The sequence below is a fragment of the Tasmannia lanceolata genome, unplaced genomic scaffold (assembly GCF_043159265.1).
Source record: "Tasmannia lanceolata isolate RefF3 unplaced genomic scaffold, GAP_Taslan_0.1 ptg000018l, whole genome shotgun sequence".
Classification (NCBI taxonomy): Eukaryota; Viridiplantae; Streptophyta; class Magnoliopsida; order Canellales; family Winteraceae; genus Tasmannia; species Tasmannia lanceolata.
The window spans coordinates 5,158,754-5,186,494 of NW_027518695.1; the positions used below are offsets into that span (position 1 = coordinate 5,158,754).

Consider the following 27,741-nt stretch of genomic DNA (forward strand, 5'->3'; position numbering starts at 1 on the left):
CACACAGCAATAATAATATGACAATACATTTACATAACCTATATGCGGATATATCATTGCAACAATATTTTTTTTCTACCGTTTTGTTGTATGTACATTGATTTTTTTAAGGATCAAATGCCATCATGTTGTACACAGGGAAAGAGAAACTAAGGAAGAAGACATTTGAATAAAGTACATCATGCTTCAGCTCACTGTTTAAAATAAAGAGGGATGCTAAACTCACAGGCGCATTTGCAGAATCCCGTCACAAGGGCACCATCATTGGATCCATCCCATTTGCTTTTAACGTTTTCTGGGCCATTATAAATGCACTCACGATGATGTGGATCCAATGGTGGCGCCCTTGTGACCGGTTTATGCAAGGGAGCGAGTGTAGCATCCCTCATTTTTTTTTTAAAAAGCAAAACACTTTGAAAACGGGATTCCATTTAGAAAATAAAAACGGAGCTGAAATGACCGTTGATTTGACCCTTTTGACAGTGTATTTAATGCTTTTTAGGGATTTAAACTCTCTCCATTTGTCTTTTAGTGGACGTGGCTCTAATGATTGAAGCTTTTTTTTTCCAAAACGGAATCCCGTTTTCCTAGCAGTGCTCTTAAAAAAATCATAGACTTAAGAAGACTAACTTTTACTTTGATCGAGTTTTCATGTGGGTCCAAGTTTAATTAGGATGCAGTTTCAACTAAGCAGCCATGTCACGCCTAAGTGGCTTGGGTGGAGTAGCCAAGGTTGCTTGATAATGAATACTTGGAAGACTTTTTCCACAACTACCACATTTACAAGTCTTATTAAGTTTTTTTTTTTTTTAATGGCACTAGCCTTAGTAAGTTGTATTTCATTAAGAGGCCTAGGAAGTTGTGCTTAATTAACAAGTGTACAGTAAGTTGTATTTCATTAAATCTAGTAAGTTCTCTTTGTTTAAGTAAGTTTAGTAAGTTATGTTATTGAAAATTATTGTAGTTAATTTTGTAGGGAGAATCCTATTGAAGAATCCTATAAAATAAGTTGTATGAGATGGAGTTGTCGATTTTGGACAAACTCAGATTATTGATAATATATCAATTTGGCCTACCATTGCTCCCATTCCTTTTTTCTCTTAATCTGTTTTTGTGTTCTTGTGTTCTACTTCTTCTCTCTTAATCACCTGCATCGTTAGCCCTATCACCTCAGTCAAAAACCCAAAAAGATAATATTTGCAATAGAGAGCTGCTAGCAAAATGGGATTTTGTTTGGAAAATAAAGATGAAATCCCATGTTGTGACACATGACAGGAAGACAAGGAAGTGGGCTTGAATCTCCACGGAATGCAAAAGCTTTCTACTTTATTTTTGAAAAGAAATCCCGTTTTGGAAGTATTTTCCTTTGTGATATCATCAATAAGACATATATGGACTGTGCTATTTGCAGTTTAGATAGTTCAGTTTTCCAATTAAGAAAGAAAAAAAAAATGAGTATCAGGTCGAACATTCACTTACCCAATTCGACTTGGTATTACATTAGCCGAGTTCACATCCAAGTTCGGGTTTTCAAACATCATTACTCCAAATTATAGATATTTATTTACACTCTACTATGTAAAAAACACTATGGGATTGATATCTGTACTACCATATTTTGATAATGGCACTACTTTGTTTTGCAATTTTTTAAGGGAAATGATTTCAGCGCTCCATTGTTTTGATAAACATGCGTTCCACCTGTTTGTCGTGTACACAAGTCGTGTAGTATTTAAAGGTATTTAAGAGCTTTTTGAAAACCGTAATATTCTCCTGACAGCCCTTTAAATACTACACGATAAAAATTGGAGCGCCTGTTTATCAAAACGTTGGAGTGCAGAAATCATTTCCCTTTTTTAATTACCGTTTCATGACTATACAATACCTAAGATTCTTCCAATTGTATTGAATCATTCATTTAAAATTTGTATTTTCAGTGCCGTTAAAAATGCGGTTGGGTGGGTGACGTGAATTCAATGACCACCCTTGTGGTACCCCCTTTGTTTACTGAAAAAAAGTGAAAATGCAGGCACCCAAAAAATTGAAGTGAAAATACATGAATCGTGCCCCCAAAAATCTTATCCATAGGATGATCCGAACCCACCAATTTGCAGATGTTTGTAAACTGCACGATCCCAATATTCATCACAAATAAGAAGAAGAAGAGGCTCACAAAAGCAGACACCATAAATCCCTTAACCGAGTGGGAAAATTTCTAGTCTTTTCACATTGGTGCATTTTTTCTTGAATGTTATTTCCTTTGCTTTCCTTTTCTCTGGTGAATTTTGCGAACTTTCAGTTCATGATACATTCCATTCCATCTATGATTAATCAAGAGCAAATTAGATCTAAATTATCTTATATACATAGACCCAGATGGTTAACTTTTCAGCAAAATCATAAAAGGGTCCAGAATTGCATGTTTTACACACAAATTTAGAGGGAAATGAATCCATGGTTTTTGGGCTTTGGGTGAATATCGACAGCTCCAGAATTGTCTTTACATGTGTACAAATCTGTCAAAACTGAATCGAAAACCCATTAATTCAGGGCATCGGTTTTGTGCTATTCAGAGATGTTCTAAACAAATCAATGGAACTAGTTTATAGAAATAATTACATTTGAAAAGTTAAACCTATTTAAAGGATAAAAAATCTGAGACCTTCAATGTGTCAGCTCCAACAACAGAAACAGAAGCTACATAAGGAAACCAGTAGCAGTGTTTCCCATCTCTATGGCCATCATCAATCATTGAAAGACCTTCCTGTGTTATTCAATTACGGAAATTCAGAAACAGTGCAAACTAGCAAGGATTATAGTAGGGGGTGCGACTTGGGTCGATTTTTGGGCATTCCGGTTGAATTTTTTAACATAAATTGGGCCAAGTTCATTCCAATTCATTTTTATATGGTAGTGCATATCTTAGTTTCTATATAGATACTGATTGATAAAATTAAATAATTACAATTAATTCTTTCTTAACAGTAATTTTAAAAATTAAAGACAAAGTGGAAAAGAGATGTTATACAGTCTGAGCGCAGGCTTCATATTTATGGGGAGCTGAAGCCTTAAAGAACATTTAGAACCTCATCTAAGATGTAATATCATAGTATCTAAATAATAACATATTGATGCGGATTATAGGCTCAATAAGAGGCATGTTTGCCCATTAGGACTCTTAGGGATTTATTTCCATGGTATTTAGAGTCAGTGAATTTATTTATTTTCCATCCCTAAGAGTCCTAATGGGCAAATATGCCTCTGATTAGGCCTACAATCCGCATCACATATAATGAACATCATACATAGAATCATAGATCACTTGGTGTTGGGCTAAAAACCCTCACACAATACTTTTTCCTATCCAATGTCTACAGCCTGGATTGATAAAGGTGCTATGAATTCCTAACCCCTTATAAGCCCTTCCACATCCATTCACTTTTCCGATGTGGGATCTTTGCTTTCCTGTGGAACCACCAACAATCTCCTCCTCTACGTGAAAGTAACGTGGGAACTACGAGATCTTCCCCACGGAATTTTCTCCGTCATCGAGGAACACCAGGGTTACCAAGGTCTTCCCAGAGGGATTTTCACCATCCTCGAGAGTACACCAGAGTTACCACGCCCTGACTCTGATACCACTTGTTGAGAAATAAAAAACAAGCCAATGAGGTGTTTTTTAATCCCCTCTTTTTTTTGGTTTGTGCTCACAGTGGTCAATGGAATACTATCATATGTGTAAGGTGACAGTAGTAAAAAGGAGGGCGAATTTATCACTCTAATGTTTTGCCCATCCAAATTAATTTGGGCAGGCTCATCTAGGTTATAAACATTGATTAGAGTGATCAAACCATAAGCATGCCATTTGAATAAATTTATTTGAACAGGCTCCTCATGTAAAGGGGTTTTTCGGTAGATAGACCCTTACTGTGAGATTAAATAGCCCTCCGTATCCCATGCTCCCTCTCACTTTTTTTGTAAAGAGGATGTCGAAATCTGTACGGAAGATATTTTGGAAAATAAAAGGGCTTTCCCCCCAGCCTTGGAGCCGCCCCCTCAGGGGACACACAACGGTTGGCTAACGTTGACCGTTAGGCTTTAATGGCTAACTCTAAACGGAGGTGATATTCCACCTCTCTCTCTCTCTCCCAACAGGAACAGTTGATGGGCCCCCAAAATTCTCCTCATTGGTGCCCAAATCCGACCCATTATGACAGTGTACCATCTAGACCATAGGATGACCCGAGCAGTCCATTTGATAGGCCACATCGTAAATAGGTTGTGTCCCAAAAAACCATTTCCATATGATGATCTTAGCCGTCAGATATAAAGAGAAATTGCTTATTATGGAAACCTCTATAGATTGGAGGGTTGTGATCATCCTATGCAAATGATTTTGGGGGCACAACCCATTTACGTTTTGGCCAATCAAATGGATGGCTCGGATCATCCTATGGTCTAGACAGTACACTTCATTTTCAATAATATGGGTGGGGCCTAACTTGGGCCTTAATGTTACTGTATGAACCACACCATAGGATGATCCAAACCATGGACGGCTTGGATCATCCTATGTTGTGGACGGTACACTTCAATTTATAAAATATTGGGGGCCTACAATTGGGCATTAATGTTACTGTACGACCAACTCATAGGATGATCCAAATCATTCATTTGATGGGCTACAATGTAAATAGGTTGTGCCCCAAAAATCATTTCCATAGGATGATCGCAATCCTACAATCTATAGAGGTTGCATAAGATGTAGTTTCTATTTAGATCAGAGGGCTAGGATCAGCCTATGGAAATTATATTTTGGGACGCAACCTATTTACTTTTATGGCCCATCAAATGGACGGTTTGGATCATCCTATGGTGTGCCGTACATTTTGAAAAGTATGGGCGGGGCCTACATTGTTCAAAGATGGGCCCACCAATTGTTCCTGTTGTGTGTAAGACTGTCAATTGGGCCGAACTTGGGCGGGCCTGAGGTGTTCAAGCTCAGCCCATGTCTATACAACGGGCTTCAGGCCTGACTAAATTAGAAAATTTGCTTGCCCAAACTCAGCCCAAACTCCACAACGGGCTTTGGGCAGAGTTCGAGCTTGCCCATCACCTCTTATTTTCTGCATGAGAAAAGACTAAGGCATGCACAGAAAAGCCAATTTCATAGAAAACCATTAAACTTGTTGGCTTTGGCATGTAAGAAAAGCCAAACCGATTGATTTTTTGCCAGATTTTGTATTATTCATTTAATAAATCTAAGGTCGAACTATAGCCTATAGGATATGATGATCCAAACCATTCATATGGAGTGGGCTGAAGAGGGGCCCAATTTGTATACTTCAACGGTTTGGATCATCATATTAAGTGGGCTGAAGAGGGAAAAAATAAAGAAAAAACCTATTTAATGTCGAACTATAGCCTATAGGACATTAATGTTTAAGTAACCTATTTAATTAATATCTACTGATTTTTAAAGGCATTAAAAATCTTAAAAAATTATATAGTAAATATATTATTGGGCCCGGGCCTACAACAGGTTGGACAGTCCTTAATCAAGCTCAGCCCAAATTAGAGTTCGGGCTTCAACTTTTGACAAAGCTTGGTTTGGCTTGTTCTCATTTTAATTATAGGTGGGCTTTTACTATTTCAAAAAAAAATTATAGGTGGGCTTTTAGCGGGCCAAACGGGCAGGCTTCGAGCATGCCCATCCCGATTGACAGTCCTAGTTGTGTGTGGGGTGAGAGAGAGAGAGAGACCGGTCAAATGGTAGTAAACATGACATATACGTTATGGGGTGGGTGGGGAGTGGGGGATTATGTCAAGTGGGGGAAAATTAAAAGGGGATGAACATGACAGTTGATTTGACCTTTTTTAAGGTGTATTTGTTGACTTTTTGGGGATTTGAACTCCTTCCTTTGTCTTTTAGTGGACGTGGCTCCATTGATTGATGCCTGCTTTTTCCCCAAAACGGATTCCCGTTTTCCTAGCAATGCTAAAACATAAATGATCCGAAAAAACAGACAAAGAAAAAGCAACTTTGGAAATTTCATCCCAAGCGCCTGTTCTCGTAGACAGAGTCTTCTCCCAGACTAAGAAATGATATTTCTGTATCTCTGCAGAAAGAGAGTTTCATTGGGTCTTCTAATGAATACAAAATATTAAGTCAATGGAACGAGATAACCCTTTGCACACGCAACAAAGTATGTAGACTAGAGAAACAAATAAATACATATCCTAGACCAGCTTCTCAACAAGCAATATCATCTCAAAAACAATGGCCAAGGAGATGAAACCTTCTTTCATGGCCATGGGTATCCTGGGAATCCTTAGAGAAGCCTTCAAAATCCCTTTTAGAAATGGGAAGCTTGCTCTTTTCCTTGCTCTCCTCCTCCTCATACCTTCTTATTTTCTATTTCTGGCCAACAATTTCACCGTCCAGCCTTTGACCTCCAAACTGACCATGAAGTTTCTTCTCTTGCCTAAGGACGTCCCTGGAAGCCCCGAATATACCGAATTGCTAGCGGAGATCATGAGAGATGTTCGAATTCTCGTTGGGGAGGTAACGATCTTCCTGATCATCTCTAAGGTGGTGTCGATTTTCTCGACTGTGGTGACGGTTTACGCATCTGCCGTGATATATGCTGGTAATTTTAAACAACCAATTACTCCAGATGCTTAGAGATGGTATTATTTTATCATTTATACTTCACAACACTCCCCCCTCATGTGTGACCCTCTTTTTTGGGTTGGTCATAAATGTGGCCCCTCTTTTTGGGTTGGCCGTACACCCTGCACACATGGCTGGATTTTTAATATCAAGGAGTTATTGAGTTTTGATCCCATGACCTACGGTGAGGTATTGCTCTGATACAATGTGAAACAACCAATTACTCCAAAAGCTTAAGTTGTTTGAGATTGTTCATTTGTATTTCAACGATCCCCCTCACGTGTGGCCCCTCTCCTTAGAGTTGTCCATACACGTGGCACATGTGGGCTCTCGTTTTGGGTTGGCCGTACATATGGCACATGTAGCCTTACATGTGAATTTTTAATATCTACGAGTTAAGTTTTGAACCCAGAGACCTGCCGTGAGGCATTGCTCTGATACCATGTGAAACAACCAATTACTCAAAAGCTTAAGCCGTAAGAGATGGTGTTATTTAATCATTTATACTTCAACAGGTAATCACTTGACTATCAGCGAGTTATTTTCGAGGGTCCGAGGAACATGGAAGAAGCCTGTGATCACATGGTTCTATGTCAATCTCTTTAGCCTCGGCTACCTGTTGATCTTAGGGGTTCTTATCGGTGTTTTCCTTTTTATTGGAAAGGGTGGTTCAGTTGCTTTGATTGCCTTGGGTGTTATCCTACTTCTCTTTGCTTTGCTTTGCTTTTTCTACTTGGGTGTAGTTTGGGATTTGGGTGTTGTTGTTTCAGTAATAGAAGAAGGTTGCTATGGACTTGAGGCACTTTCCAAAGCTGGAGGGCTAATCAAAGGAAGAAGACTACAAGGGTTTGTTCTCTTCCTTGTTTCAATACTAGTTCCCATCTTCATTTCTCAGATATTTGCTATCAAGGAGATTGATGTTAACAACACTAAAGCAACTCAAATAGTCATGGGACTAGTTCTCGTCAACATAACCGGCTTTGTTTCACTCTACAATCATGTGGTCTGCACGGTATTCTACTATGAGTGTAAAAAGAGCCATGGAGAAGAGGTAGAAGTGCAAGGGGTGATGGGCTATAGTATGGTGCCTGCTACTCCCGAACTTAAAGCTGATAATCCATGACCAGCCATTTCAATAGCGGCTTCGTGAATTTACAGACATATTTTCCTTTGCTATAAGTGCTTCTGTTTCTGGGCTTTTCTTTCTCTAGATGTGAGATTCAATAAAGAAAGGGCGTGCTTTTATGTGGTAGTAGTGGGCAATGTACATGATATATATTTGTATAAGTGATATTTTATGTTGTATACATGATATTTTCACCCTATATGTTGGCCATCCAACCCGTTAGGCTCTGTTGGTTTTGGATTTGAGAACCAATTATAAGTCCAAACTTATTATTGACTCAAAAGCTAAGGAACTGCTTGTTTACAATTATGCCTACCGATTGCAGAGTCATAAAACAATTATTGGACTCAAATTTACTTTTAATTTTGAGTCCAATAATTGGATTTGGACTCACAATCGGTTGGCATAATCTCAAACGTAAATTTCAGTCCAACAATGCTTGTATCTAGCCTGACTAAAAAGATATAAGAAGTTATAAATCTATGGAGATTTTATATGGTGCGTGGCTGCATAGTCCACTATTTTTTCAAAAAGTACTGTGAAGTAAATTTGAGCCCAATAATTGGTTTTCGACTCGCAATCGATAGGCATAATCTCAAACATAAATTTCAGTCCAACAATGCTTGTATCTAGCGTGACTAATAAGATATAAGAATTTATAAACTAATGGAGATTTTATATGGTGCGTGGGCCGACCCCAAATAGTTTGGGACAAAGGCTTTCTTGAGTTGAGTTTATATGGTGCATGGCTGTATAGTCCAGTATTTTTTCTGAAAGTACTGCATGGTCCACTCTGTATGATGATCCAAACTATCCATTTCTTGGCAACAACATTAGTAAGTTGGGTCCAAAAAATAATTTACTTAGGATGATTCCGACCCTCCAATCATTATGGAAACCACTATAGATCGTAGGGTTAGGATCATCCTATGAAAATGATTTTTGGGACACAATCTATCAACCTAGTGGCCCATCAAATGGACCTAGATCTATTGACATCAAAAGTAGTGTCCGAGAATAGATTCACTTTAATAGTTTAGGGTCTTGAGGTTCAGACGGACCTAGATCTATTGACATCAATGAATTTGTGAATATGGGCTAAAAACTTCAATTGATGGGTTGAGATCGTCTTTAAATACAGGGGCCCACCTCACCAACTGCCTGCATTGCGTACTGTGGGGAAAAAAGGAATGATAGTAACTTTAGCAAAACTAAAAATCATATTAATATGAGGAATACTAAGGTGAAGGGTGCACTTACTAATAAAACCAGCTACAAAGTGCACCCCACTGGACCATCTCAACAAAGTGCATTTATTAGCGACTTTATCAAAACTTTAAAAAAATCATCTAAAAGGGTGTCCCCATTGGACGTCTCACCAGTCTTTGCATTTTTTATTGTTTCTTATCCTCTGATTACATTGCTTCTGCCTGTTTGGTTGCCAAAATGCTGGAAGAATGATGGGGGTAGCGGTGGGATTCGAAGGATTTTGCAAAGAAGATTTCTGGAATATTAACTTGAATTAAATAGAAGCATTTGCACGAGAGAGCAGCCACCCTCACATGAATTAAATATATAAGACAAAATCTGTTGAAAAGTGAACCTATGTGGTGCTCTCACATGCAACAGCTGGCCTGCGAAATGCCTTTTCCGATGGTCCCTAGCAAATCCCTACTTTATAAATTTGATTAGGAAAACATTCCCACAATGGGATTTTGTTTCAAAAATAAAGACGAAAGTGAATTGATCAAAGATTTGGTCATTTCCAGTTTTCATGCATTTTTCATCTTTGTTTTCCAAACCAAATCCCATTTTGGTAGAAGCACTGATTTGATTATGAATTTAAACTTTGCAGATTCTTGTGTGCATTTTGTTTTATATGAAGGTTTTAGGGAATCTAGAGTGGAAATTTGGGCACTATTTGGATGGAATGGCATTCTATCGAAGGATCCAATTTGGATTTGATCTATGTTTGGGATACGATCCCTTCAGATTTCTTATCGGCTTATCCTATTTGTACCGTTCTTCATCACAATCCCTTATTTCTGGCTAATCTAAACTTTTAAATAAGTAAAATAATGCTTGTAAGCAGAAGAATTAATTTGAACTACATACAAACATCCAACCTCTAAGATTAAATTAATGGCTAATTAGTTAGGGCTCAGGGTTAGACAAAGAGCTTACAACGGGGAGAGAGAGAGAGAGATGTTTGGGGCTCTTACATAACCTATTGGTGTAGGTCCAAGAAGGTATGTTTGAAAACTTTTATTTAGGAAGAATTTCTTGGATTACACAGCATTCTAATTTGAGTAACAATTTTAGAAATTAGGCAACTATACCTTTCATGTGCTTGCTTTCATTTGGGGCTTAAAAAAGCACGGGAACTCCTATCGTGACACATGTGCATAAAACAAAAAAAGTGGGGCGCGTATCTCGACTTATGCTATAGATTGCCAAATAGTTCCCTAATACTTGCCTGTCTTTATTTCCTAGAAGGGGTTCAGTTTTAGAAGTGTTTTCCTTAGAGAAATTGGATGTTTCTTGTAGCTAACTCTAAAAAGGAAGGGCCAAAAGTGAGGGAGATTAAATAACTCATCCTCGAACTGCTTAAGCTTTTGGAATAATTGGTTGTTTCACAGTCTACCTTGTTTGGATCATCCAAGGCGTTCATTTGATGGGCCCTCACATATATAGGGTGTGCCGAAAAAATCAGCTCCATCGGATCATCCTAACCCTTCAAAATGTGGTATAAAATGTAGTCCCCTAGTGGTTCCGAGGTATAGAATGTGGTTCCCTAGTGGTTCCGGGGTATAAAATGTGGTTCCCTAGTGGTTCCGAGGTATAGAATGTGGTTCCCAAGTGGTTCCGGGTTATAGAATGTGCTTCAGTAGTGGTTCTGAGGTATAAAATGTGGTTCCGTAGTGGTTTCGGGGTATATAATGTGGTTCCCTAGTGGTTCTGAGGAATAAAATGTGGTTCCGTAGTGGTTCCGGGGTATAAAATGTGGTTCCCTAGTGGTTCTGAGGTATAAAATGTGGTCCCCGAGTGGTTCTGGGGTATAGAATGTGGTTCCATAGTGGTTCCGAGGTATAGAATGTGGTTCCCGAGTAGTTCTGGAGTATAGAATGTGGTTCCGTAGTGGTTCCGAGGTATAAAATGTTGTTCCGTAGTGGTTCTGGGGTATAAAATGTGGTTCCATAGTGGTTTCGAGGTATAAAATGTAGTTCCCTAGTGGTTATGAGGTATAAAATGTGGTTCCCTAGTGGTTCCGGGGTATAAAATTTTGTTCCGTAGTGGTTCTGAGGTAGAAAATGTGGTTCCCTAGTGGTTGTGAGGTATAAAATGTGGTTCCCTAGTGCTTCCGAGGTACACAATGGGCCCACATTGTTTGGATCATCCAAGCCGTTCATTTGATGGGCCCTCACATATATAGGGTGTGCCGAAAAAATCAGCTCCATCGGATCATCCTAACCCTTCAAAATGTGGTATAAAATGTGGTCTCCTAATGGTTCCGAGGTACACAGTGGGCCCACATTGTTTGGATCTTCCAAGGCGTTCATTTGATGGGCCCTCACATATATAGGGTGTGCCGAAAAAATCAGCTCCATCGGATCGTCCTAACCCTTCAATCTGAGGACGTACCATCAGCTCCTAGCCTTACTCGGAAGTCCGAACAAATTTTCAGACTTCTGAATTAAGTCCAATACAATGCCCATTTTACTGGATTCCGGAATGGGGTTTGGAGGGTTGTATGGGGTCTTCATTAGCATTGACAATATTTCAAAAGAGGGGGCCTACCTTATACAAATTGAACCACAGGGGGTTTACTTGTAACTTTTTAAACATTAGGGGTTAAGTTGGATGTGTATAGTCCTTGTACAAAATGAAGGGTTAGGATCTTCATGTGGAGATATGCATGTACATCATATATAAGTCATGGTCCAACAAATTTTACTGGATTCCGGAATGGGGTTTGGAGGGTTGTATGGGGTCTTCATTAGCATTGACAATATTTCAAAAGAGGGGGCCTACCTTATACAAATTGAACCACAGGGGGTTTACTTGTAACTTTTTAAACATTAGGGGTTAAGTTGGATGTGTATAGTCCTTGTACAAAATGAAGGGTTAGGATCTTCATGTGGAGATATGCATGTACATCATATATAAGTCATGGTCCAACAAATGAACGGTTTGGATCATCCTTTGAAGTGAGCCCCACTATTTGCAACATATAAAATTCCTGCAGAGAGAGATGGGTAAAAATAAGGTTTTTAAAAGACAAGGGTATTCTTGTCATTTTCCGTCATTTACAAGACCCGACAGGAGAGAGAAATGGGTAAAAAGATGGTTTTTAAAAGAGAAGGGTATTCTTGTCATTTTCCGCCCTTCTTTCATTGTTTTGAATATCTACCCTTCATTCACAATTTAATAAAAACTATGCATTTTTTTAATAATTTTTCCAAAAAGAAATGATCCTAAAAAAGATTGAGAAAAAGCAACTTTGGAAATTTCGTCCCAAGCGCCTGTTCTCGGTAGACGGAGTCTTCTTCAAGACTAAGATTTAGAAAGAGAGTTTCATTGGGTCTTCTATTGAAAACAAAATATTAAGTCAATGGAACGAGATAACCCTTTGCACACGCAACAAAGTATGTAGACTAGAGAAACAAATAAATACATATCCTAGACCAGCTTCTCAACAAGCAATATCATCTCAAAAACAATGGCCAAGGAGATGAAACCTTCTTTCATGGCCATGGGTATCCTGGGAATCCTTAGAGAAGCCTTCAAAATCCCTTTTAGAAATGGGAAGCTTGCTCTTTTCCTTGCTCTCCTCCTCCTCATACCTTCTTATTTTCTATTTCTGACCAACAATTTCACCGTCCAGCCTTTGACCTCCAAACTGACCATGAAGTTTCTTCTCTTGCCTAAGGACGTCCCTGGAAGCCCCGAATATACCGAATTGCTAGCGGAGATCATGAGAGACGTTCGAATTCTTGTTGGGGAGGTAACGTTCTTCCTGATCATCTCTAAGGTGGTGTCGATTTTCTCGACTGTGGTGACGGTTTACGCATCTGCCGTTATATATGCTGGTAATTTTAAACAACCAATTACTCCAGATGCTTAGAGATGGTATTATTTTATCATTTATACTTCACAACACTCCCCCCTCATGTGTGACCCTCTTTTTTGGGTTGGTCATAAATGTGGCCCCTCTTTTTGGGTTGGCCGTACACCTTAGACACATGGCTGGATTTTTAATATCAATGAGTTATTGAGTTTTGATCCCATGACCTACGGTGAGGCGTTGCTCTGATACAATGTGAAACAACTAATTACTCCAAATGCTTAAGTTGTTTGAGATTGTTCATTTGTATTTCAACACTCCCCCTCACGTGTGGCACCTCTCCTTTGGGTTGTCCATACACGTGGCACATGTGGGCCCTCGTTTTGGGTTGGCCGTACATATGGCACATGTGGCCTTACATGTGAATTTTTAATATCGACGAGTTAAGTTTTGAACCCAGGGACCTGCCGTGAGGCATTGCTCTAATACCATGTGAAACAACCAATTACTCCAAAAGCTTAAGCCGTAAGAGATGGTGTTATTTAATCATTTATACTTCAACAGGTAATCACTTGACTATCAGTGAGTTATTTTCGAGGGTCCGAGGAACATGGAAGAGGCCTGTGATCACATGGTTGTATGTCAATCTCTTTAGCCTCGGCTACCTGTTGATCTTAGGGGTTCTTATCGGTTTTCTCCTTGTTATTGGAAAGGGTGGTTCAGTTGCTTTGATTGCCTTGGGTGTTATCCTACTTCTCTCTGCTTTGCTTTGCTTTTTCTACTTGGGTGTAGTTTGGGATTTGGGTGTTGTTGTTTCAGTAGTAGAAGAAGGTTGCTATGGACTTGAGGCACTTTTCAAAGCTGGAGGGCTAATCAAAGGAAGAAGACTACAAGGGTTTGTTCTCTTCCTTATTTCAACACTAGTTCCCATCGTCATTTCTCAGATATTTGCTATCAAGGAGACAGATGTTAACAACACTAAAGCAACTCAAATAGTCATGGGACTAGTTCTCGTCAACATAACCGGCCTTGTTTCACTCTACAATCATGTGGTCTGCACGGTATTCTACTATGAGTGTAAAAAGAGCCATGGAGAAGAGGTAGAAGTGCAAGGGGTGATGGGCTATAGTATGGTGCCTGCTACTCCCCAACTTAAAGCTGATAATCCATGACCAGCCATTTCGATCAATAGCGGCTTCGTGAATTCACAGACATATTTTCCTTTGCTATATGTGCTTCTGTTTCTGGGCTTTTCTTTCTCTAGATGTGAGATTCAATAAAGAAAGGGCGTGCTTTTATGTGGTAGTAGTGGGCAATGTACATGATATATTTTTGTATAAGTGATATTTTATGTTGTATACATGATCTTTTCACCCTATATGTTGGCCATCCAACCCGTTAGGCTCTGTTGGTTTTGGATTTGAGAACCAATTATAAGTCCAAACTTATTATTGACTCAAACTTATTATTGACTCAAAAGCTAAGGAACTGCTTGTTTACAATTATGCCTACCGATTGCAGAGTTCAAAAACAATTATTGGACTCAAATTTACTTTTAATTTTGAGTCCAATAATTGGATTTGGACTCACAATCGGTTGGCATAATCTCAAACGTAAATTTCAGTCAAACAAACGCTCGTATCTATCCTGACTAAAAAGATATAAGAAGTTATAAATTTATAGAGATTTTATATGGTGCGTGTCATATAAATTGGGTCCAAAAAAGTACCGCGAAGTAAATTTGAGCCCAATAATTGGTTTTCAACTCGCAATCGATAGGCATAATCTCAAACGTAAATTTCAGTCCAACAATGCTTGTATCTAACCTGACTAATAAGATATAAGAAGTCATAATTTTATGGAGATTTTATATGGTGTGTGGGCTGACCCCAACTAGTTTGGGACAAAGGCTTTGTTGAGTTGATTTTATATGGTGCGCGGCTGTATAGTCCAGCATTTTTTCAGAAAGTACTGCTATGATAATCCAAACTATCCATTTCTCGGCAACAACATTAGTAAGTTGGGTCCAAAAAATCATTTACTTAGGATGATTCCGACCCTCCGATCATTATGGAAACCACTATAGATCATAGGGTTAGGATCATCCTTTGAAAATGATTTTTGGAACACAATCTATCAACCTAGTGGCCCATCAAATGGACGGTTTGGACTTTGGACCATCCCACGGAGTGGGGTACAATACTTTAAAAAAAAAAAAAAAAAACTCTACTATGTCCCAAAATCTCCTATGTTCTAAAATCTTGCAATTCATAACCTGGCTAAGGCCGGTCAGGCCAAGCTAGGATTATCATGATAAGCGGGTATTGTATTCTGACCCGGCCGTTTAGTGCCACCCACAACCTTAGTCGTTGACCTTTTTTTTTTAATAAATTTTTATATTCTAAACAAATTTATGCAAAAAAGATAACCTGCCCTAATCCTGGGACAGAAAATAACATATACAAACAAGGGATAGAAACTATTCCATGACAGCCTATCCTGGAATACAGTGAATCAAAGATTAGGGTTTTATCCCGATAAATATGACCAAGGTCGTTTTCTGCCTTGCGAAAGCATTCGAAGAGAAAAAGAAAGAAACGAAGGTCCCTTCTAGGGTTTCTGAGCCTCGTTAAACTGCTCTCCTGATACTCCTCCTTTTCCGTTCAAGGTAAACACTAATCTCTAGCATTTGATTACTCAGATCTGTTAATCTTCAGCCCAATAAACCCTCGATTTTTAGTAGTTTCGATAGAAGGCCTTTCATTATTTTTTTCCTGATCTAGAGAAATCTCTATGGTTTGTTTGAAGATCTTTATTTGATGAAAATGAACTATCGTAATATTTCTTCGGAATTAAAAATTTTTCTAGCTTTGCAGCTAGATTCTCCTTTTTCTTTTCCCCTTTTATTTCTGTCAAGGGTTATTGTTAGATCTCTCTGTCTCTCTTTGATATGTCACACGCATCATTGTGGTCTCTTTGTACCATTGATTCTGAATGTATTAACTTAACAATCTTTGTGTTGTAAAGGGTTCAAGATTCAGAAATAACTTTTGAGGGGGCCCTTTATGAAATATGAAAGGGTTTTTTACATTGTTAGAAAATTCACATGAAACGAGAATCGGGGTGGGTTTTGCAAATTCCTAATCACGGTTCAGGATATGTGGGATCAAAACTTTTTTTTTTCTCTGCTTTCTTCAATATAAAAATGGGGACTCTTGTCAGCCTTATAGATTCAATAGTTCAAATATTGGCACGAGTTTCTCGTGTATTAAAACTTTGTATTGACTTGAATTTTATTTTTCAAAACAATTGGGTTAGCTTTCAGTAAGCTCTCCATTATGAAAAAAAAAATCTAGAACTTCATTTGGACTATTTGCGTCATTTTTTAATGCCTTAATTTCATTGTGGTTATGCTTACACATCTTCTCATAATGTAATAAATAATATCCCTAAGCTAAAATGCTCTTGAATTTAAATCGGTTCACTAGCAATTTGTTTTCGTCAGCTACCGTTACTGCATGAATGTGGAGATACTAGATATATTGTTTGCATCATTTGCATAGTAGATACCTTCCTTTATTGTTACATTACGAAAATAAAAGTTCTTCACAGAACTTGAAAAACTCATTCAGTGGGCTCAACTCCAAGCTGAGATTTTGGCCAAGGTATGTGTTAGCTTGGCTTAGTGAAAGCTTGAGAAAACTGTTCAAGTTATGCTTATTTTAATGGAATTTATAGTATTTCGGACTCAAATGAAATGAATTTTACAATCTGATTGTGTTGTTGAGGCCCATTCTTTAATCATCGTCTCTTCATAAAAGGATGCGCTATAACATAGTGTCTGGTCGTGTGTTGGGTTTTGAATTTTTGATACTTTTTTTCCTGTAACAATATTTGTTAACGATATCCTGGGTGAAGATACTTCCATCTTTCAGGTTTGTCTCCGCTCATGATCTATGGGCAGGGTAGAGAGTGGTGCGTGGTTTGGTGGCCTCTAAGCGGATATTGCCTCAAGGGTGGGCCCCTCCGCCTTTGGATTTTGTGAAACTCAATTTTGATGGTTCTAGCCTTGGTAACCCGGGCTCGGCCGGAATTGGGGGGTTCTAAGGAATAGTGAAGGAGAGATGAAGTGGGCTTTTGCTAGCCCCATTGGGAGAGCCAATGCAACGGAGGCCGAAGTGAAAGCAGTTCATCAAGGCTTGAAGTTGTTAGTGAGAGACCAGGTGGAAAAAGTGATAGTAGAAGGAGACTCGTTGAATGGCATAAGGTGGTTGAAGAACTCTCCAAATCTGCCTTGGAGATTTGATCATCTTTTTGACGAAATGTTTGGCTGGATGGCTTGATACTCTTGGTCCTTTATTCATGTTCGCCGATCCGCTAACCAAGTGGCCGATCGCCTCGCGAGAGATGGAGTTTCAAAGGAGGCTTTAGCTCTTTTCGATGTTCTTCCTCCTTAATTCCTCTTCTCTTATATCTTCTCTCATGTTCCTTTTCTTATCTTTTGCCTTGTATTTTGTCCATCTCAGTCATTTCTTTTAATAAACTTGGCTACCATTTTCAAAAAAAAAAAAAAATTGTTAAAGTGAAAACCTTGTGGTTCTTTAGATATGCATGTATTCCACTGTGTAGAAACTCCACGAGTCAAACATAAACTCATACAAGTTGGCTCCCTTTTAGTTACCTTTGTCTAGTTCTTGTCAGACTCAAAATATCCATTGACTTGCCCGAGTTGACGAATAGTTGACTGCGTCAATCATTGACTTTGTTAACTTTTTTTACCTTGGTCAAATTCTCATCTGAGTCCGAGCTTTTAAACAATGATATATTATCTTCCATAAGCAGCTCATAGGATTATAGCTTAACAGTGTAGAAGGTAATTCCGTATGATGTAATCCACGCTATTTTGGATGGACTGTTGTATTGTTTTTGAAACTTGTTACTTTTAGATTGTTCTAGCCCATTCCTTTTCTGGTTTTGCATCTTACATTTAAAAAGTCTTAACTTCTTCCTTGTTTGATATTTCTGTTGGATAGGTATCTCTACTAGCAATGTCTCGTGTGTATGTTGGGAATTTGGACCCTAGGACAACTGAACGGGAACTTGAAGATGAATTTCGTGTGTTCGGGGTTTTACGGAGGTAAGATGCAATATAAGAAATGTTATTTTTTTGCCTTATATGTGACGTCTATGTTGGTCATGCTGTTAGGCACGTTAACATGACTGGTAGGACATTGCCTTAATGCATCTTTTGTCTAATTTCAGCTATTATTTACACAGTATTTATAATTTATAAACCGATGGAGGTCATCATTCTAAATCTCAGCAAAAATAAAGCACAAAACGAGAAGAAAATCATTTTATATGTTGATGTACGTGGGGATTGGAGGTTCAATCCCATCTTACCTACCAAAAACATTTCATTTTTTTTTTTTTGTGTTGAATGAATGGTTCCATGAATTTGCATTCAACTTTTATCATTGTTCTTGTAGATTTCATCAAATAATTTTTAATATGACTTGCTTGTGAGATGCAGTGTATGGGTCGCACGAAAACCACCGGGCTATGCTTTTATCGACTTCGATGACCGTAGAGATGCTCTCGATGCAATTCGTGAATTGGATGGTTTGTAGAAAACTTTGTTATACTTTTGATTGCATTTAAAGTGCAATAAAGGGTTGTTGCATTTCATATGTTTGCTAAGTTGCTTATAAATTGAGTTTGATACATTTCCTTGCTATCTTTGTGCTGATCTCCTCGATTGGCTGTTTCTCTTTTCATTGATAATATTCCACCGTTAAAATAAAAATTTGAGTTTGATGCATTAAAATTCTTTAATGCATTTTACAACACGTGCTACATAATACTTTTGTGTTAAAATGCAATGAAGAGCATTTATGTGCACTTCTAGAATTCATGTTATGTTGGCCTCTCATGTCCAGTTACCAATTTTGGCTGCATATGTTGAAGTTGTTTAAAAGGTTCCAAGTATGTGCCCAGATGGTGGTGACTTTGTGTATGTCAGTAGTTGGTAAATTAGAAGCAGGATGTAATAATCCAGATTCTGATCAATATTGCTCTACTGCCAAAGATGCATGATCAATAATAGTGTTCGACTGCCAAATATATTCATCTTCAGCCTGGTATAGTTGCTTCTATATGTTTTTTTAATACACTGATTTTTTCAATTGTTGAAATTGATTTAAATGGCCGAAAAGGCTAAACACCATGTAACTCCAGGGTCACACCTCACACCCAGCTTAGGGAACCTCAAAAGGTTGTATTTGCAACTAATTCTCTTATGAATCACATGATCTTTTTAATATTATACTTTACTATATTAGCACTATAAGCTGACACCTGATATCTTACAGTACCATGATTGTAACCTTTAGAATGTGTTAACCTGACAGATATTGGATTTTGAGTGTGCATTTTTTTTTTTTTTGTTGGGGGGGTGTTTATTAATCTCCTTCTAAGCACCTGTATTCTAACCAGGACCAGTTGATGCTTTTCAGTGCTTCTGTGGTGGCCTAGTAGTTTGGATAATTGATGGCTTTTCTTTTAGAAGATATGAATAATGAGGTGGTTGCTCTATAGAATCGTACTTTTTGATTTAAATGCTGATAAGGTAGAAATGAATAAATGGAGAGAGTTTACAGAGGCAAAAAGGGATGGGGATGGGGAAGGATGTGGGAAGGGTACTGAAGTTTCCTAAAATGGAATGACACAAGGGGGGGTTATTAATCTCCTTTTAAGCACCTGTATTCTAACCAGGACCAGTTGATGCTTTTCAGCGCTTCTGTGGTGGCCTAGTAGTTCGGATAATTGGTGCCTTTTCTTTTAGAAGATATGAATAATGAGGTGGTGGCTCTATAGAATCGTACTTTACGATTTCAATGCTGATAAGGTAGAAATGAATAAATGGAGAGAGTTTACAGAGGCAAAAAGGGGTGGGGATGGGGAAGGATGTGGGAAGGGTACTGAAGTTTCCTAAAATGGAATGACACAAAGTTAAAGAAAGTTATTCCCAAGCTTGGAGAAACAGAGCAATGCGAAATCCCAAGATTTGACTTCAGAACTGAGGAAGCTCTTATAATGCTAAGTTTAATTAGCTTTTGCTAATTGGAGCATAGCCACTGCTATTCCAGGAACTATACCTGCAAGACCTCTCTCTAATAAAGGCTTCACCAAACACACTAGTCTTCCCAATTGGACTGGGTTCATGTTTAGCCTACTGGATGTTATTCGCATTGAAGTCTAACCTAATACATCAAGCTATTGGTGGATATTATGATTGTATTCTTTAACCCTCTATGGCATCACTTTTTCTCTTTTTTCACCGTGGATAATGAAAAATTTGAAGAAACCAGCGAATGGCATTGCCAAACTCGGTCATTTGGCCCATAGGTGGCGGAGCGCAAATTCAATGGCGGATGCTCTGGCGAGACATGGGGTTAATCTCCTTTCATCGTGTATTGTGGAGGGATCGTTGGTTCATGAGCCTCGGTAGGGGGTTCTGTTATTGGCGAAGGGGTTGTAATATTTCGGGTGCTTTTTTTGTGGGACATCTTGTCCCCATCTTAGCTTGTATTTTTATGTTGCATTGAATAAATTGCGTTTCCTTTTTTTTTTAAAAAAACTCGGTCCTTTCTGACTGTTTATTCAAATCCTTATTTCTCAGCAGCTAATACAGGCAGATACTCAGGGCTGATTGGAGTCACTTCACACAATTCTGTTCCACCTGTTTTTCCCACTCACTGAAGTGGAGAATGAGAAATGATGAACACACCCTATTTAACCAAAGGCTGGGTATGATTGATAATTGCTGCAAACCCAACTTCTTGGGAAAGCCTTTTGAATGATCAATTCTGTGTTCATGCCAGAGGCGTAAAACTAAAATGGCGTCAACTTTTATTTGCCTCAGGACCTTGCTGCCATACCGAGTGATGCGAGGGTCTCACAATTTGGCCAGATAATGAAGAATATAAGCCAGGCTCTATTTTAGCGAGAGGAAATGATCAACCGCCCTAGGTACCCTAAATGAAGCAGGATCACTTTACCATTATTAGATTTCTTTAAAAGAGACCAGAACTTAAAAAACCTTTAAATGCTCCTAATACCACTGTCAAACTGGTGTCCCACCGTGGCCACCCAGGCACACGTCCTGCATCCAACTCAATATATCTCTTACACCTTGGAGTCCATTCATAAAGTTCTAAGTGGAAATTGAATTAAATTAATTCAAAAAAATGAATTCAAAAAAAATAAAAATAAATAACTTACTAAAAAAAAGAAATTGAATTAAATTTATTAATGTCTTGCTGGTTTCTTATGATCTAAGAAATACAAACACAAATTTATCATAGCTGATTACCATTCAAAAAATGACAAAAAAATCATATCTGATTACCATTCAAAAAATGACAAAAAAAATCATATCTGATCAAGATATGCAGAGTATTTCTGAAATCTGAACAACATAATTAATGTGTTTTGGAATCGTCAGTTTAAGAATTGTGTCAGTCAAGAAAATGCTTGCCAAGGTGAGAAATATTTAAGAAATTTGAGTTGGAATATCTTACCTGTTGATTAAATTATACATTGGGAAGTGATATCCGTACTAACTTGTATTGATAAAGTCACTCCTCTATTTATTAAACTAATTTTTTATTGATCATTGATAGGCTTTTGGAATTGTAGCAGCTTTTAACCACTATTAGGAAAGGGCAAAATGAGGAAAGTAAGAATTATGATCTCACTTAAACAATAGAAATTTGGTGGTGCCAATGGCAGAGCAGTAAATATGACCTTGGCAATTTTTTATGTACTTCCATTTCTTCATTTTCTGATAAAAGGTTTATATCACTCTTTTTTTTTTAAAGAAAAGAAAAGAAAGAGAACTGTTACATGTGGGTTCTGTAAACATTTGTACTGGTTGTCTGGTTCCTAATTTTGGTACTATAAATTCCATTGTGAACGTATATAACTGGGTGGTTTTTATTTTAAATATATCTTCTATGCATTTGGATTGGAGCCATAAATCTTGGTGTGGCATTCTGTACAATTTTTTTTATCATTTGTCACTTTGAGAAATCATTTAGTTATGGTTTCTGTTGGAATATAGGTAAAAATGGTTGGAGAGTTGAGCTCTCTCACAACTCTAGGGGTGGTGGGGGTGGGGGTGGTGGCCGTGGTGGTGGCGGCGGCGGCGGCCGTGGGCGTTCTGGAGGTTCTGATATGAAGTGTTATGAGTGCGGTGAGCCGGGTCATTTTGCCCGTGAATGCCGCTTGCGTATTGGTTCTGGAGGATTAGGCAGTGGAAGACGCCGTAGTCGCAGTCCAAGGTATCGCAGAAGTCCTAGCTATGGCCGAAGGTAAAGTCACTGATCACACCCAATTTAATTGTATGCATAAATCATAATATGTATTCATTTCATGTAATTGTGAGAAATATTTTTCTTCTTTTGTTTCTCTTGCGGTTATCTAACTTATCCATAAGTTGTAGAGGATTTCATTGAGATCTTGAGGTTGGGTGTTTGATAAAAAAACATTTGATAAAGTTTTCTTCTGCAAAATCACATGCAGTTGATTTCATGGATATCTGAAATTGCAAATGACATGTTACAAGCCATTACGGATTGTTTTGGTAGGTAAGCTGGGATTGAACCTCCGGCCTCTTGTTTTTGGAACAGAGCCTTTTCCCAATTGAGCTAGAGGCTCAAACCCTACGGACTTGTCAATAGTCAAACCTTTGTTTTCCAGTGTGAGTAAACTAATGGAAATTGCAATCAAAATTTATTCACAACTCTTTAGGCAAGTTTATCCTGTTCAAGAAAGTATGACATTTTCTGAAAATTAAGTTGGTTACTATTCTTGTCTTTGTAGACATGGACAGGAAGAGATGACTTTGAATTTCTTTGTGGTGCCTTATTCGCATTTGGGTCCTCCAGCGTAGTCACCCGATCTTTTGAGATCTTGGAGGATAAACCAAATACGTGAAATATATCTATGAAACTGGGATACTTGTATAGATCAAGAGTACCTCTGTCCATAGGATACGAGACATGTACAGGATACACTTGGATACAGCCTAAGTCACAAATATTGTTCTTGGGAATTTCTTGGCAAGAGAAAATCTTGGAATATGTTAAATGTTTATTTTATTTTTTCGGGTTTATGTCGGGAAAAAAAGTGATAAATATAAAATTTATTTAAAAATACATAAAAATGTATAATCTAAGAAATCTAAGAAAAAATATAAAATAAAAACTATCGCAATATTATCACGAGATTATCATGGCAAATGATTAAAATGAATATAATTCTATATTTAAAAAAAAATCTTGGGATTATTTTGGGATTTTGTCATTTTATAAACATTTAGTGATAAATTTGCGATATTTTGAAAATTTCGAAGATATATTTTTAATGGTAGACTGTTGGAGATATTTGTGACGATATAGCTTCATGAGAAACAAGCTTTTATATGACCACTCACTTCATCAGACGAGACAAATGTGTGTCACTATCATTTATCTACAATCTCAAGGCCATTAAAAAACCATAACATGGTAATCTCTATCTACATCAAAGAAACTTATGGTTACTTATTTTATACTATAGCTGTAATCTGTGTCCTTGATTTTGGTATTTTACACAAATGCTGTATTGCGACAGCAATCCTGTATCTGTGTCCGTATCCGTATCCATATCCAGATCCATGTCTGGGTATCATAAATATCAATGTGATATACATATAAACAGGGTAAGGAGTGGGAAAGCCTCCACATTCTAGTTTTAGTTCTCATGAGGATCATGGGAAAAGGAAAATGGTCAGAGAGTAGAGACTATGAGTATCTGGCAGTAGCCGTTCAAAAAAAGACAGTATCATGTAGTATTGATAGCATTAGATTAAAAAAGACAGTATCTGGCAGTATCATGTAGTATCTGGCAGTAGCCGTTCAAAAAAAGACAGTATCATGTAGTATTGATAGCATTAGATTAAAATGTGTAGGCATCTGGAAAATGCAGTATGTTTGATTTATACTTTTTTGCTCTTTTTGATTGGTTTTGGGCAGGAGTTACAGCCCTCGTGGCCGTTCTCCAAGGCACCGCACTGCCTCGCCTGCGCCTCGTGGTCGTAGCTACAGCAAGTCACCCACATATCACCGTGGGCGTGAGGACTCTTCATATGCCAATGGGTAAGCTCTATATTTCTCAGCTACTTTTCTTATTAGATTTGATAAAACAGCTATAGATTATTGCCGGTGGCTAATATGCAGAAATCCATCTGTCAGAGATCGCCACCGAAGCAGAAGCAGGAGCTGAATGTTTCCAAACATGGAAACTCGTCTGTATCGAGAGTGTCATGGATTAGAAGTCTGAAGATGGTAAAACTTGGGCTCCGTTGAAACAGTGAACAGTGTGTTTTAATTAGCGACGCTTTCAGCACGACTGCTCATATTTGGATAAGTTTCTTTCCGACTTTGTTGCCTTTGATATTATGCTTTCATGACTAGACTAGAACTGCACTTTTTTTTATAAAAGGGTCTTAAGTTAAACTATATAAATTTATAAAAGGGTAGAATCTCACTGAGATATCTTTGTGTGTTGAGGAGGGCGTGGTTCTGCTTAAACGACCTGGTAGACAACTTTGCTGCTTCATCATACACTGGTTTTGTGCTTCTACTACACCCTCTCTCGCGGTTTCGCCCTTCGCACTCCCCACCACCCTCCATCTTCGAACGATTTGAGTCTTGGTTGCCTACGTCACTAGATGCTTCTCTGATTGGCTTCTCGGCTGCGAATGTGCCTCCCTCAAACTTCTTATGGCATTTTCTTTAAACTATTCAATTGATGAGCTGCTTCTGACCCGGCAGGCAGGTATTTCAATCTGTTTTTTCAAAGTAAAAATAAGAGTTCCAGCTTCTGACTATATAAAGCCACAAAAAAAGGGTTTCATTGGGCTTTTTTTTTTTAGATAAATTATATGTTGCCTGATCGGGCATGCTCGTGTAAGGGGAACCGCCCTTGACATATGATCCAGCAGAAGCCCCTCAAAAAGATGAAAAAGGGCTTTGTTGGATCAACTATCAAGGGTGGTGCCTCTTGCAAAAGCATGCCCGATCGGGCACCATATAAAAACTCTTTTTTTGAATGGCAAAATGGTTTTATTGGTTATCGGCAGCCGGTTCTCTATCGTTTTGAATGTCAAAAAAAAAAAAAACCTACAAAATTCTCTTTCATTCCTGAGAATGATGTGGGAAGAGGGGGAGGTGACTATAGGCAGTTTTAACTTGTTGCTTCTTTGTTGATTTAGGGAAGAAAGGGGGAGTAGGGTGGGGTTGTTGGATATTTTGGGTATCTGGCTGGGTTTTCATTTCTATTTTAAACATTATCATCCCCCAAACTGAAGACGTCAGACAACTTCTACTGAACTTGTAAAGAGTTGCTTAGGGTGTGGTATTGTTTTTAATAACTTTACCAAATGATTTCTGGTTGGATCTTAGTTGCTCACTGTGAGTATAGTTGATAGGCCTGAATCTCATTCGACACTTCTTCCATCTAAGTAAACACTTGCAGGTGTGGCTGGAACTGACCTTGGCTGTAGTAGGCTGAAAATATTTACTGATCTGTGTGTTATCTTCCCCAAATGTCTGGTGTTTCTGATCTGATGTCGGCATTGTGAGGTGAAAGGTCTTCCATTGTGGGGGAGGACAACTAGTACTTCTTTTAATTGCCCTTATCTCGACAAGAACAATGATGAAAGCACCCACCAGCAATCACATTCCATGGCTTGCCTTTCACTGCAGCACTACTGCTTGGCTCCTAAACTTGTTGATGAGATCCTGTCAGAGTGGATTAGTTCATTTATTCTGGGTAATAGAAACTCGCATACTAAATAATAGAGAGATTCTGGCCTCCCATACCCCCTTTATGTATCTGTGTTTTTTTTGTAGATTGGTTTTCTAGTTGCTGGCATGCCATCATTCGTCGGTGGACTCTGATGCCTTGTTTGTTAGGCAGAGAGAGAGAGACTGGCCTGTCTGGTCACTGGAGATCACTGTGCCAATCTTTTGAAAATTAACCCTTTGAAATATTAAGTGGATTTTGCCTTCGTGACCATGGCTGAGGGGCCTCTGTTTGGATACGTGGATTTTAGAATCTTAGATTTCCTCAAAATTGTAGTTGAGGGATAAGAGAAGGAGGGCAGCCGTGGTTTTCTTATTTCTCACCCTTCTTTCTATCAGCAAGAGATCATCCCATGTTTTCAGGTTTTAGAAATCGCAAGACGGGAGAGATTTCTAAAACTTGGATTTCTTAAAATCCAAGATTCTAAAGAGAAGCGAAATGGGCGGCCTCCTGATATTGTCTCCCAACTACAATTTTGAGAAAATCCAAGATTCTAAAATCAGTGTATCCATACTGCTCCTAAATGTATTGCCTGAAATCAGCTCATTTACTTTTCGGTGAATTGCTGAGATTAAAAAACCTATTTTTCGGTTAAACCAATAGCAGCTATTCACCGAAAATTTAATAAGCTGATTTCGGGTGTTCTTAGCGGTGAAACAGCCTCTGTGATATTAGTGTTATTCATTTCATCAGAAGGTTGTTTTGGAATAGTGTCGTATTCTAATGGGCTTTTCTGTATGGCGATTGCAAACCAGAGTTTATTTTATCCTTGAATAAGCTTTTGCTATCCTCCATTCACTTTAATACTAGCCTCAACGGATGTAGTATTCTATACAAGCAGGGGTAACCAATCCTAGAGGTTTGTTCAGGATAAAATTATCCGAGCAATGTAGCCAATCAGAGAACAGCTTATCCAAGCATTTCTACCCCCATCAAGAACAGCTCCACTGTATTGGTCTTTTTAAACAGAAACATGTTAACATTTTCCTAGAAGAACCCTGAAATGTGTATGCTGGGAAGGAAAAATTCAAAGAAGCAAAAAAGGGATTGTTAATTACTTTAATCTTCACAAGCTTAAGCAGTCTAGGTTCTTGAACAAAAGGAAAGAACATGAGCTTTCATCATCATTTACCACAGCTTCTTTTTAAGAGAAAGTATGAAAAAAGGTCCAGATGCCTTCTCGCATATTTTGAGAGATGCAGGTGAGGAAGGTCATTGCTGATAGGGTGTAAATAGAGACATTTTGAGTGTGAAGTTTCTCATCTTTCAACAATAGCTTTTGTTATTCATCCAAAAGGAAAAAGAAATTAGAGGAAACCACCTATGATTGAGAGGAAGTTACAATTCACAGTATGAAAGACTGGGGGGGGGGGGGGGGGGCTCGTTGGATACCTCTAAAAATATATTTTTGTATGATCTTATATGCTTGTAATCGTATTTGCAAATAAAGGTGATAATACTTATATGTTTATTTTTATTTTTATTTTTTGAATGGTGGAAAGACCAAGAAAATACAATAGAAATCATACATATCAATATAACAAGAAGGAAAGAGGGAAAACTTTATGGGGGAAGATAGTCGAGCATCTCGAGACCCGACTTAAGAACTACCCCACCCTCGTCAACCTATGCTTCACGGAATTAGCTGATCTCGTAAAAGAACTGCACGAACCTCCAAAGGGGGACGATAGAACCCCGAAGCCAACGGATGACATGGAGGGAGCCGGGGGCTCCCTCCACAATCACCCGAACCAAGGAGATTATATCCAGACTTTTAAAGCCTTTGTGAGCTGCTCTTTTTTTCTTTTTTTTTGAAATGGCTTTGTGAGCTGCTCTTATTCTCCCACAATACGTATATGTTAATCTTCAAATTATATACTTAATGGCTTCCAAAGAAACCTTAACATCTCATTTTCAAGCAAGATTAACTTAAAACAACCTTATTTGCAAACAGCTATTCAGTTT

At 38.2% G+C, this 27,741-nt stretch overlaps 3 protein-coding genes and 1 long non-coding RNA gene across 8 annotated transcripts; all 4 read left to right on the forward strand.

The window, feature by feature from the left end:
- Positions 1-6,186: 6,186 nt before the first annotated feature.
- On the forward strand, positions 6,187-7,998 carry LOC143851678 (uncharacterized). The gene is made up of 2 exons (XM_077361167.1): positions 6,187-6,650; positions 7,189-7,998. The coding sequence occupies exons 1-2, from the start codon at positions 6,281-6,283 to the stop codon at positions 7,794-7,796; spliced, it is 978 nt and encodes a 325-aa protein (XP_077217282.1). The 5' UTR covers positions 6,187-6,280; the 3' UTR covers positions 7,797-7,998.
- Positions 7,999-12,467: 4,469 nt separating this feature from the next.
- Positions 12,468-14,242, forward strand: LOC143851638 (uncharacterized). Its single transcript, XM_077361115.1, has 2 exons — positions 12,468-12,889; positions 13,429-14,242. Exons 1-2 carry the CDS (start codon positions 12,520-12,522, stop codon positions 14,034-14,036), a joined length of 978 nt encoding a protein of 325 aa, XP_077217230.1. The 5' UTR covers positions 12,468-12,519; the 3' UTR covers positions 14,037-14,242.
- Positions 14,243-15,377: 1,135 nt separating this feature from the next.
- Positions 15,378-25,788, forward strand: LOC143852021 (serine/arginine-rich splicing factor RSZ22A-like). Of its 5 annotated transcripts, none has more exons than XM_077361530.1 (7): positions 15,378-15,532; positions 17,898-18,001; positions 18,398-18,486; positions 21,989-22,238; positions 23,943-24,065; positions 24,147-24,747; positions 25,184-25,788. In XM_077361530.1, exons 2-6 carry the CDS (start codon positions 17,913-17,915, stop codon positions 24,190-24,192), a joined length of 597 nt encoding a protein of 198 aa, XP_077217645.1. In that variant the 5' UTR covers positions 15,378-15,532; positions 17,898-17,912; the 3' UTR covers positions 24,193-24,747; positions 25,184-25,788. The 5 variants fall into 5 exon arrangements, with proteins under 5 accessions (XP_077217645.1, XP_077217644.1, XP_077217646.1 ...); XM_077361529.1 differs by having other exon boundaries at positions 25,447-25,788; XM_077361531.1 differs by having other exon boundaries at positions 24,147-24,743.
- On the forward strand, positions 18,493-21,982 carry LOC143852022 (uncharacterized). The gene is made up of 3 exons (XR_013236610.1): positions 18,493-20,412; positions 20,549-20,673; positions 20,789-21,982. It is a non-coding gene; the product is annotated as an uncharacterized LOC143852022 (long non-coding RNA).
- Positions 25,789-27,741: the final 1,953 nt, after the last annotated feature.